The 12,535-nt window shown below is 39.8% G+C and overlaps 1 protein-coding gene across 2 annotated transcripts; it reads right to left on the bottom strand.

Annotated features, from left to right (window-relative positions):
* Window positions 1–837: 837 nt before the first annotated feature.
* On the bottom strand, window positions 838–11,316 carry LOC145989789 (protein mono-ADP-ribosyltransferase PARP12-like). Of its 2 annotated transcripts, none has more exons than XM_083125125.1 (2): window positions 10,693–11,316; window positions 838–5,372 (listed from the first exon to the last, which is right to left on the bottom strand). In XM_083125125.1, exons 1-2 carry the CDS (start codon window positions 10,940–10,942, stop codon window positions 4,762–4,764), a joined length of 861 nt encoding a protein of 286 aa, XP_082981251.1. In that variant the 5' UTR covers window positions 10,943–11,316; the 3' UTR covers window positions 838–4,761. The 2 variants fall into 2 exon arrangements, with proteins under 2 accessions (XP_082981251.1, XP_082981252.1); XM_083125126.1 differs by having other exon boundaries at window positions 10,744–11,316.
* Window positions 11,317–12,535: the final 1,219 nt, after the last annotated feature.

The raw sequence follows: 12,535 nt of genomic DNA, 5'->3' as shown, positions 1-12,535 counted from the left end.
AAATACTGATTTGAAACGTACAGCGCTGTTTCGTGCATGTTTCAACCTGCCTCCCCTATTACTTGTAGATTCGTCCTCTCGATCTAGTCTCGTCTTCAGTAGTTGGACAGAAAAGTCCGCTTTAGACGAAAGCATTTCCTTTAACGTATTTGCTAGAATAAATTCTGCCTAAGTGCTCGCAAAAAACTCAGCATTTTTTAATAGCAGGATGCTTTACACGAAAGCATCTCATTTAACATTCCGGTTAGCAGTTGCGATTATATGCAAAGTGTGCAGAGAACGTTAGATAACACTGCTCTACAGTGATTTTGCTGTTTGGGAAATGTTGACATTTTCTTAATGATTTCGATGTGGAAACATCGAAAATGATGTTTGTTTTGCTCCATCACGTACAGTTTTTGCACAAAACTGGAATTTAAGAAATTTGTTATTTACATTAAAAAATGCCAATATTTCAATATGGACGTATTCGTTTTTAACAAATATTTTTGAAATATATCTTCTTTTTTGCAAATGAAACAGTACAGCTCATGCGACATACACAGAATAACCTGTTAGTGTACTTAGTTCATGAATTTCACAGCAGATGCCAGCAGCAGACAGCATCACGAAGTGCGAAATACTAGATGTCTGTACTTTTTTGTAGTTAATCAGTGGTGATTTATTCATTCTGGTTTATTTGGACTTTTAACCACTGTTATTTAAAAGAGATATGATTTACCAACGTTTCGGAGGCTGCATCTGCCTCCGTCTTCAGGGTAGCGTGTCTAAATGGTCCTCCAAGGCAACCATTTAGACACGCTACCCTGAAGACGGAGGCAGATGCAGCCTCCGAAACGTTGGTAAATCATATCTCTTTTAAATAACAGTGGTTAAAAGTCCAAATAAACCAGAATAGATGTCTGTAGTTGGTGGACGCGACAAAAGTTTCCCACCAATGTGACATTAGTTGTCATCTCTTGTTGTTGCGCGGTTGATTGAGTGCACATGCAGGAAAATGGAACGTAGGAAGTGCAAAAACAATCCCGATAATTTTTGCTACATCTGTGGAAGTTACGTGGTGTTGAAGCAAAGGCAAAAAATTATGTCATTTGTTAAGGCAGTATCATGCTTATTTCGGGATTAAACTAGGGGATCAAGATAAATCATTTGCACCCCACACAGTGTGCCGAGTTTGTGTAGAAGATTTAAGGAACTGGACAAAAGGTAAGAAGCAAGCTATGGCTTTTGGTGTCCCTATGTTGTGGCGGGAGGCAACTAATCACAGCAATGATTGTTACTTTTGTTCTTGTGAAGTGAAAGGTTTTAATGCAAAGAACAAAAAAAAAACAATACAGTATCCTAATGTGCGATCGGCAATGCGGCATGTACCTCACGGTCCTGATGTCCCGGTACCTGATCCACCAAGTGGTTTACAGCTAGGTTTGGATTCTGATTCCGTGAGCGACACACAAGATGATGATTACCGCGTTCAGGAAGGAAACGAGCTCAAGCTCTTTACGCAACCAGAACTTCATGGTTTGGTGAGAGACTTGAATTTATCAAAGCAAGCTGCTGAACTCTTAGGATCGAGATTGAAAGAGAAAAATTTACTTGCTGCAGGGACATCTTCAACATTATTTAGGCATCGGGAACAGGAATTTATTCAATACTTTTCTGCGGAAGAAGATTTGGTGTATTGTAATGATGTGACCAAACTCGTGATGAGACTTACAGGGAATGGCTATTCTGCACAGGATTGGAGGTTATTCATAGATTCAAACAAGTTAAGTTTAAAGGCTGTCCTACTACACAATGGAAACCAATACCCTTCTGTGCCATTAGCATATTCCGTACACCTCAAGGAGAATTACCAAAATATGTCACTGCTCTTGCAGAAGATAAATTACGGAGAACAGAATTGGGTTTTGTGTGGTGACCTATTTGTTTATTGATGGGACATCAACTAGGATACACAAAATATTCATGTTATATTTGCGAATGGGACAGTAGAGACAGAGAGAAACACTGGACAGTAAAACGCATCCATGGCAGTAAAAATGTGACGAACCCCAGAGGATACTATTACCTGCATTACATATAAAATTAGGTCTCATGAAGCAATTCGTTAAGTCTCTCGATAAGAATGGAGTGTGTTTCAAATACCTCACCAAAAAATTTCCAAGTATCTCACATGCTAAGTTGAAAGAGGGAATTTTCATAGGACCTCAAATACGAAAGTCATTTCAAGATTCCAATTTCGAAGAATGCATGAACAACATGGAAAAGGAAGCTTGGGCAGCTTTCAGAAGTGTATGTGAAAATTTCTTGGGTAATAACAGACATGAACATTACAAGAGCATCGTGTCTCATATGCTGCTCAAGTTAAAAAATTTAGGATGCAACATGAGCCTTAAAATTCATTTCCTGTTCTCGCATTTGGACAGATTTCCTCCTAACTTAGGTGGTGAAGTCAGTGAGGAACATGGAGAGCGTTTCTATCAAGATATTAGCGACATGGAGCACTGATACCAGGGAAGATGGAGTACAATAATGATGGCAGATTACTGTTTGACATTGCTGCTTGAGGAACCAAACACCGTTCACAAGAGAAAATCCAATCTTCGAAGCTTCCAAATAGGGAAAAAGAAGAAATGAGGTAAATATTTAATTCAAATTATACATTTCGTATACTTTTTATGACTATTTGTTGTGAGATTTACATTCCTTGTGTAATATTTCCCTAATGTCTGTAACTTGATTTTCGTATGTAAATACCGCTCTCGGCTGAAATTTAATTTCTATTTTGTGAAAAATTCTGACGTGATGGAAGAAAACCAATAACATATTCGTGATCAGCGTACTTGAAATATCTTATATCACCTCTTAACCGGAAAACAGCTCTCAAAAAGTTTCATTTTGTAGAGCAGTGTAATTTATACAGCACGAAAGGCATATAGAATTACTGGTTTTCAAAATGTTTTTTTTTTTTTAATTATTGAGCTATTGTGCAAACAAACTGAAATTCTACCCATGGATAGAAATATCTCACCTATATATTGACATAGTTCTTCCCATGAGCCTGTACCTGGTGTTTACATTTGAAACAACTAATGTATTCTTCCATATGAGTACTGTATGTACGTACTATAAAGTATGTATTTGCGCATCGCCATTGATATGTACCTAAAACCGTTTCGTTAGAAACGTTTTTCCTCTCGGCTAAATAATTATCGGCTTTTAAAAATGTGAAGTGATAAATTGTTTGCATCGTACGCGGCCGCCATTACATCTACACTTGTGACGTAGAGCTCGCTTCCGATTGGTAAATGCTACAAGGAATTTAGGTAAAAATGGCAACGGAAAAAATGGCAAAGTCAAAACGGCAAACGGAAAAAATGGCAACGGTAGAAATGGCGAGAATAAAAATGGCAAATACAATATGTCATGATTTTACATGAGAAATTATATGTCTTGCATTTCACAGTTTGAAATTTAAAGTTAATATAATTTTGATGTCTTTATCACTAACTTGTCTTTGAATTGATACATTTTATTTGGTGTTTCCAAAAATAATTATAATGCCGTTTATTTCTTCTGGCAGAAGTTGCTGACGCTATAGAATCACATGTTAATAAAAGGTAACCTTTGTAAATAATTTAAAGCATGTGTGTTTCATGAAACCTAAGGGGGGTGGCGGGTGCAGCATAGCATGGTTTTCATGAAATACTGAAAATACGTTTACACCTTGTACACACCTCCTGACCAATCACACGTGTTTGTTACTAGCAGGACTTGAAGCCAGCCCTCCTTATCTACCCCCTCGCACTAGTTTGTGTCACTGATTTCTCTCAGAGAGACGAACTTGTTTACGTTTTCAACATGAAAATTGTTAAATCTCGGAAAGCTGCAGAGAAGCTCTTCTATCTACGCGTGTACAAAACAGTCTGATCTGAAGAATGTAATAAGGTGGAGGAACAAATTCAAGTGTCGGTGAATTCTAAAAACAAATTTATTGAAACAAAATCATGTGTGTTCCTACGACCATAATCATCCACCTGATTACGATGCTGTAATGATAGACAAGTGTGCTAATGATATGAAGATACGAAATCAACATCCGTGCAATCCAAGTAAACCTAGAACACTAGATTTGATTTTGAACGGTATAAGAGAACATTTCATACTATATACTTGACAACTGCCAGAGATTAAAACTAGGATAATTTATACCGGCAGTGCTATATAACAAAATAACTTTTGCTTTCTGTTTGTGATTTCTATTTTTACCATTTTTCAATTTGCAATTTTCACTTTTGCCATTTTTTCCGTTTGCTGTTTTTACTTGGCCATTTTTCCCGTTGCCATTTTTACCGGACACCGCTACGAATGATGTTAAAATAGTTAGGACCGATTCTGTCATTGAATCATGCCATGCTACGGCATCAAAATAATTACTATAAAAGTTTCTTCTCTTTACACGGTAGAATTCTATGCTAGCAGATATGTTATAAAATGCTTTCGTCTATACTCTGTCGCGGGAAACTCTGGAGCAAGCGAACGGAAACAAGTCTCTGCGCAAGTAGTGACTCGAGAGGGTTCGACCAATGAACAAGTGCGTGGGAACGGGATTGCATGGAGGGGGAAACGACAGCAGGTGTCAGGCTTTGTATTGCTTCGCTCCGCCCAATAGCTTAACTTCCGTTAAGCGCAGCCTTGCTCCAGATATTCCCTGGATATAGTGTAAAGCGGGTTTACCACTACACCACCGGGGAGGCCCCACTAGTTATAATAACCAACGTACATTGGGTAAAAGGAGTTGTCTTCGTACTTCACAAATACGGGGGGAGCGCTGCTATAGAGGAATCCGCAGCTCGTGTCGTAGTCGATGTCAGCGAGGTTATTGGTCTCCCATATGGACCGAGTAGAGCTCTGGATGAATTCCCCCACAAGGACTCTGCATGCCACTAGCGCCCTCCTACCACCGCCACACCCACTCCACTTGTGGCAGTAGAAGGGATCTCCACAGAAGCTGACGCCATGCCCGAACTTGCAGCGCCATACTCTTCTCCAATCGAAATTGTTGGTAGAGATTGAAGGTATATTGTTTGCCGAGGTGACATGGAACAGAATTGCCTCAGTGGCGCTTCTCCCCAATCTGGATGTCATTTCTTCTTTCTTCAGCTGATAGCAGCCCCAGAGATAAGGGTTGCGGACTCTTTCCGCTTCGTCGACCATTCGGAGGAATCTCATGACGTCGTCAGCAAGCTTACGAATGCCGTTCAAGATCGCTTGCTTGATGTCGTCGAGCGTGTCCTCTCTTTCCCACTCTGGCGGAGTAGCGACGAACCTCAACAGAGATGGCCTGACGATGTCAGATCCATGGTCGTCACCTGAAGAAGAAAATGAATAAATTTTGAGTTGGATTCTCCATTACTAGAGATATTTTAATATCTTATGGCCGCTTTAGACGAAAGCATTTTTCCTTGGCATTTTTCTTAACATTTACGCCATGATCAAAATGCTACCGTGTAAAGTGAAAAATCTTATGGCATTTCAGATGCCATGGCATATTTCATGGCATTTCTCAAGGGTAGGGTCCGTCCTATATCCGTAGCTTTTTTCGTAGCCTAACCAATCAGAAGCGACCTCTAGGTCACGAGTGCAGCTGTAATGGCGGCAGCGTGAGATGTAAACAATGTATCACTTCACATTTTTAAATGCCGATAGCTATTCAACCGAGAGAAATAACATTTCCTATAAAAAGTATTAGGTACAAAACAATGGCGGTGCTTAAATACATACTATATAACGTATACAGTGAACGTACGGAAGAATATTTCAGTTGTTTCAATTGTGAACACTTAGGCACTCATCATAGATGGTGTTACTCGATGTGCCTTCCGAGCTGTATGCCATTATACATTGTAATCGCAAAAGCTAAGCGAAATCTTACATGAAATATGTCCATGTAAAGTACTCTCTGTTATAAGATTTTTGGGAACATTTACGTAGCATTTATGCTAGCAAAAATGTTACAGGAAATGCTTTCGTCAAAAGCGGGCCATATACAGTATGAGTTTCAGTAATAAAAATTAAACTATCAAGGAAACGTCATTAGAAATTTTTCCTTACCTGTAACGCCTACACGGATCAAGCTAAGAAACTCGCTTATACTCTTTCCCATGAGCCTACATCTCTGCTGGAGTGGTTAACAGTGTCCTAGGACGCAATAGGTGCAGAGTTCTAATCTCGGCTGGGGTTCTAGTCTTCTCAACCTGGGCATGGTGTTCTTTATGAGTGTCCCTTTATACTTACATATACTTGCCTATATGCTATCGGCTCAGTGCAATATTTTAATCATATTTTGCCTAGCTAACACTCCAGAGTACTAACAAGCTTTCCCGGTCATTCAAAACCTCAATTCATCAATAATATTTAGGAACATTAAATTATGGAGTAGAACTGTGGGGGTTAAAGGGGGACAACACAATAACCGGCACACAAACAGAATTCTATAAGAGGGTAATGGGCGTAAGCAGTGGTACGTACGGCCAACTGTGGGATCCTCAAGGAATAGGGCTTGAACAGGGACACGGTACAAGCATAGATGAAGTTTGTTTAATATTGGATGCGATTATCATTAGAGGGCCAAACTACGCTGAGGGGACAATGCTTAGAAATACAGACAAGGGAGGAAAACGTTCACAACTGGGGTTGGGAAGTGAAGAATCTCTTATACAATAATGGAATGGGTTGGTATTGGAAGAGGGAGGAAGGGGGGGGGTATTTCAACAGAAAACCAAATCAGAGACAGATTACTGGACATAGGCAGAGAAGAAATAACAGCAGACTGCCAAACGAAGTCCTCAATCAGGCAAAAGTTAAGAGAATGGGGCGCTGGCATAGTTCAGACTAGGGGGATGGAAACAGTTAAGGAATAGAAACGAAGAAGGGGAAACGATATGTTCTATGTGCGATGGAGAGGAGACGGACGAGCATATCCTCCTGAACTGCCCTTCTACACGTGACCTAAAGGACAAGTTTCTGAAAAACCTAACAGGGAGGGAGGTGATAGAAGTGGTAAACGATAGAATAAAGACAAAAGAAGCGGTACAACAAGTGTGGAAATACCTGGGGGAAGTAAGAGAACGGCGGGGGAAGCTATTAGAGAAGACAGCGAAATTAGTGATCATGCTCAAACCGAGCCATCTTCATAGTGCAACGTAAAGTGTAAACACCCCTTATCACATAAAGAAGAGGGGAGAATGGGAGTGTGAAAGGCAGCGCGAGAAATAGTGCAAGAGTTTGTGTGGGAAGTGAAAGATTGGAATAGAGGTATATAGAGACTGGAGACCAAAGGAACCAGACACATAACTTTATTTGCATGTGCAAGATTTGGATTGCTAACTATACTTATTATGTCTAATTTTCTTATATGTATTTTTTTAAATTTTCTGATATCTGATCAACTACTAAGAGTATCTGTATATTAACATAAAGAGGGTACAATATTAATACAAGACTGTAAGGAAGAGTAAGTGTGTGTAAAGCAAAATGTATGTAATGCGTACAGCGTACAGCTCGCACAACGAAAATACAAATAAATACAAAACAAGCAATAGCTGTTTGAGATTTTTTTAGAACATTTGGGTCGGTGGAATAACCAAGAAACGGACTAAGCGCAAGAGTCACACAGAAATAAGCGGGAGAGGAACAATCGCGGAACGGAGTAAGTGCGAAATCAAAATTCAAAAGAGGAATAAGCGCGAAAGGAACAACCGCGAAACGGATTAAGTGCGAAATCAAAATTTAAAGCTGGAATAAACGCGAAAAAAACAACCTCGAAGCGGATTAAGTACGAAACCAAAATTCAAAGCAGGAATAAGCGCGAACGAAACAACCTCGAAACGGATTAAGTGCAAAAACAAAATTCAAAGCAGGAATAATAGCGAAAGAAACAACCGCGAAAGGGATTAAGTGCGAAAACAAAATTCAAAGCAGGAATAAGCGCGAGAAGAACAACCGCGAAACGGATTAAGTGCGAAACCAAAATTCAAAGCAGGAATAAGCGCGAACGAAACAACCTCGAAACGGATTAAGTGCGAAGACAAAATTCAAAGCAGGAATAAGCGAGAAAGGAACAACCGCGAAACGGATTAAGTGCGAAACCAAAATTCAAAGCAGGAATAAGCGCGAACGAAACAACCTCGAAACGGATTAAGTGCGAAGACAAAATTCAAAGCAGGAATAAGCGAGAAAGGAACAACCGCGAAACGGATTAAGTGCGAAACCAAAATTCAAAGCAGGAATAAGCGCGAACGAAACAACCTCGAAACGGATTAAGTGCGAAGACAAAATTCAAAGCAGGAATAAGCGAGAAAGGAACAACCGCGAAACGGATTAAGTGTGAAAACAAATTTCAAAGCAAAAATAAGCGAGAAAAGGAACAACCGCGAAACGGATTAAGTGCGAAACCAAAATTCAAAGCAGGAATAAGCGCGAACGAAACAACCTCGAAACGGATTAAGTGCGAAAACAAAATTCAAAGCAGGAATAACCGAGAAAGGAACAACCGCGAAACGGTTTAAGTGCGAAACCAAAATTCAAAGCAGGAATAAGCGCGAGAGGAACAACCGCGAAACGGATTAAGACCGAAACCAAAATTGAACAACGGATTAAGCGCGATAGGAAAAACCGTGAAACTGATTAAGTGCGACTACACTTGGGCTCAGCCTGTTATGCTCTATCAATAAATAAATAAAGTGAAACGGGCTAAGCGCGAACGGAATAAGAGCGAAGGAATAAGAGCGAAAAGATTAAGCGCGAAACTGATTAACCGCGAAAATTTTGCTTTCGCGCTTATTCTCTTTCGCGGTTGTTCTGGCGATCCGAACATTTGATACTTAAACTACTCCTGAGAGTCTATGCTATTGCATGTGCATTGCAAATTATAAGACATTGACGACAGCGCACAATATACTTATACACAATAATATTAAGTGAATTGCTTGTGTTACATGCGCAGGGAGGAATTCGAAGCCGGGACCGCTGGTGTCGTAGTGCGCTGTGCTAACTACTACGCCATGGAGGTCAGAGCTACAATGAGAATGAGCAAGTGAAATTGATGAAAAGAAACTCACGAAAAGCAGCCATTCCGTGGTCCGGTTTCGAACCCGGTAACTTCCAAGTCGAGTTCGAGGGTCAACCACTCACTTGTCGCGCTTTTTAAAATTTGGGATATGCCTTTCTTATGTTGTCCCCTCAATTATATCTCGCATAATATCCAGTTTTCCAATAACTTACATTTCTTCGCAGTTACTCAACATGAACAACTCAAACGGGCATGTCTTACTCGGGATTCGAACCCTGAATCCACTAACCACTTTGCCACTCGGTACACACACAAAGCTGTAAACAAAATTGATGAATGGACACTCACAAACATCCATGCCCAGGCCAGGATTCGAACCCGGGACCCCTAGCATCGTAGCGTGATGTGCTAACCACTCTGCCACAGGGGCCGGCTATTTCTATGTATATTGTGCGCTGTCAATGTCTTAAAATTTTCAGCTGTGAAACATGGGCACTGAGCGAAACAGATAAAGCAAAGTTGATAGTTCTGGAAATTAAAATATGGCACCTATTGAGTGACACCTCATCCAAATAGCAAGAATCCTCTTCTCACACACATACACGCACAGTCGTATAAGGAAGGTGAGAGATAAGAGATTGAAAAATTGAGAGAAGAAAATAGAAAAACTGAGTAACAAAAAGAGAGTTTTGTAGAAGAACAGGGGAAAAAAGAAATAGATAAACAAGGAAACGAAAGAAGGAAGAAAGCTTTATGAAGAGAGAGATAGAGAGGAATAGGGAAAGAATCAAATAAAGAAATAAGGAAACGAAATAAATAAATAGAAAGGTTGTGTAGAGAGAGGAACAGGCGAATAGGGAAATAATTAAACGAAAGAAAAAATAAAATAGAAGAAAGTGTTAAGAAAGAGAGGAATAGAGGAAGCAAGAAATAAGGAAACGAAAGATAGAGAAGGGAATATGAAGAAAGGGTTACGCAGGGGAAGAAGGAAAGAGAAAGAGAGGGTTGTGTAGATAAACAGGGGAAGAAAGGAATAGCGAAATAGGGAAACGATAGAAAGAGATATGTAAACAAAGGAATAAATAAATAAGTACATACAGAAACACAGAGAGAAAGAATGAAATAAATAAAGAAACAGGGAAACAGAAATGGATGGAAAAAGGGTAGAAGAAAAATATATGTAGAACAGAGAGAAGAAGAAAGTGAGAAACAGGGAAAGAAAGAGAAAGCTGGAAAGAAAACATGCAGAGCCCATTTGAAAGTCACAAACAACCAGACGGACAGGGTATACAGAATGTATGGCAGTAAATAGAACAGAACAAGGTATAACACCTTTGAGAACCTAGAGCAATAGAGATGTAGGCCCCCTGTAATATCCCATCGTCGTGGAATGGTATGTAAACTGTAATAGCAATTTTGAGAGAGGCAGGATTATATATATATATATATATATATATATATATATATATATATATATATATATATATGCCTGTGCGCGCGTGTGTGTGTGTGTGTGTAAATACAAGGAAACTATTAAAGAAATAAGTAGACATCGCGATATTGATTTTTCTTTTGACTGCGTTTCAGTCGGACACATAGACAAGCATGAAACATATTACCTGCATTCTGTTCAGTTTCACCTTGATAATCTTCACTCTCTTCTTCGCTACCTTTTAGAGCTTTGGCTCCATCTTCTTCCTCTTCCTCTTCTTCATAACTTTCTTCTTCCTCGTCATCCAGTGCTCTTGATTGCAGATTCTTCAACCTTTGTTTCGCCAGCTCCACCTTCATCTGCAAACTCATCTTCTTTTTTCTCTGGATCTTCTCCATCTCATCATATACTTCCTTGCGGCTACCAGGAAAGGACATTATTACACTTGCCTGCCTGATAACTAACTGATTGTGCTTTTCCTCTCAACTGCTTTGTCGTCAACTATTTGTTTTCGAAATGACGTTTTTACTGCTTCATAACTATTTTCATCTGTTGCTACTTCCACTAGACCTTGAGGCTTGCTTCAATCAGAACATTCCCTTTCTGTACGACAAAATGGAATAGATGTTACACTAAAAGAAAGTTGAGCTAGCAAATGCGTGCTTGTATGTTTCGATCCAGCTGCAAGATGTCCTCGCAGTCGATACACAGAAACGCATTCAATGTCAAGTTCAAGAACTTTGTCGAAATGATGAAGCAAAAACAGAATTTAACGATTTGCACAAGTTTTAGGATCACCAGCTTGTCTCTCCACTGCACATTTCAGAGTGCGTGGACAAAATACTTTAGAATATCAAATGAATTGTAGTACTGTTGAGACTACTGACGTCATTCGAAAGGAAAATCAATATGTGTTAGCCGACACATGTATGCTACATACGGAACTTGCGTGGGTAGATATATCGATCTTAGTTAGGTGACTGTTGCTGTCACATGCACGACAAAACAAGCGTCGATAAGTGCAGACTAATTGCATTTTTCCTTCAACGGTAGTTCCTTCCTCCTTTCTAAGAGTTTCCAATCAATATCCGTAGAATTTGTGAAGGACGAAAACAGACCAAGTACTGACGCCCCCAGATAGTCGTTCAAATCGGCCGGTTCAACGAAAGAGAAAGACAAGAAATTATTATTTTTACTTCTACCGTTTCTAAGGTTTTAATCTGTTCAGTTTACTTTATAACGTACCCTTCCGTAATTTCCATATTGTAACCGTATTCTATAGCCATATTTTGAAAACAGGCTAGATGAATGATGAATTCGTTCCGATAAGAGAGATTCAAATAATGTTGTAATGGTGAATATTGTTATTCGTTTTGTTATTTTGTAACTTCTCGACTTCTCGTCGCCCGGCTCTATGTCGCCACCGAAGTTCCCGGCCTGGGCGTGCGTGTTCTTTGTGAGTGTCCATTCATCAATTCTATCTAGTCACCTCTCATCCACACCGTCGCGATTGGCCAAAAGTGTAAGAAATGCGACGCTAAAAAACAAACAAGCACATTTTTTCTCAAATATAAATATCGGAACTGAAACTATCATTTTGAACTGGAACCCAAACCACTGTGCAATCCGCCTCCAACGGGAATCGAACAAGGGACTCGCTATTCTTTTTTACTGTTCAAGTTGAGTCCTATGTATGTTTAGGGCCAGTGGTGGCACCAAAATGGGGGGGGGTAGACAACACTTAGCATTAAGAGGCCATGATGTGATAGTGTGGAGGCAAAAAAAGAATGGGGGGCAACTATCCCCTAAATCGCCACTGTTTAAGGATGTCATTTTAATCAAAACGTGAAATCGGAACATTTTCTACCACTCAACTCCTCTGTTTCCATGCACTATAAATTGTGTGCCGGAACCATCTCAGTATGTGTGTTTGTCCATTTCTTCTCATCAGGCATCAACGCATCAATATACCAGAAGTGTTTTTCCGAAGCTGTTACACATGCACGGGGGATGCACAACGCGAGATGCGA

Source organism: Lepisma saccharinum, chromosome 7, assembly GCF_977018435.1.
Source record: "Lepisma saccharinum chromosome 7, izLepSacc3.1, whole genome shotgun sequence".
In the NCBI taxonomy this organism is placed as follows: Eukaryota; Metazoa; Arthropoda; class Insecta; order Zygentoma; family Lepismatidae; genus Lepisma; species Lepisma saccharinum.
The sequence above is the reverse complement of the archived record's forward strand: the minus strand, read 5'-3'. Positions and strand labels throughout refer to the sequence as shown.

Excerpts from the sequence above, each read along its gene's own strand:
- LOC145989789 (XM_083125125.1), bottom strand. The coding sequence starts at position 10,942 with ATGTCCTTTCCTGGTAGCCGCAAGGAAGTATATGATGAGATGGAGAAG. Across the intron at positions 5,373-10,692 it reads TGAAACTGAACAGAATGCAG|GTGACGACCATGGATCTGAC; the intron begins GTAATATGTTTC and ends TTTCTTCTTCAG.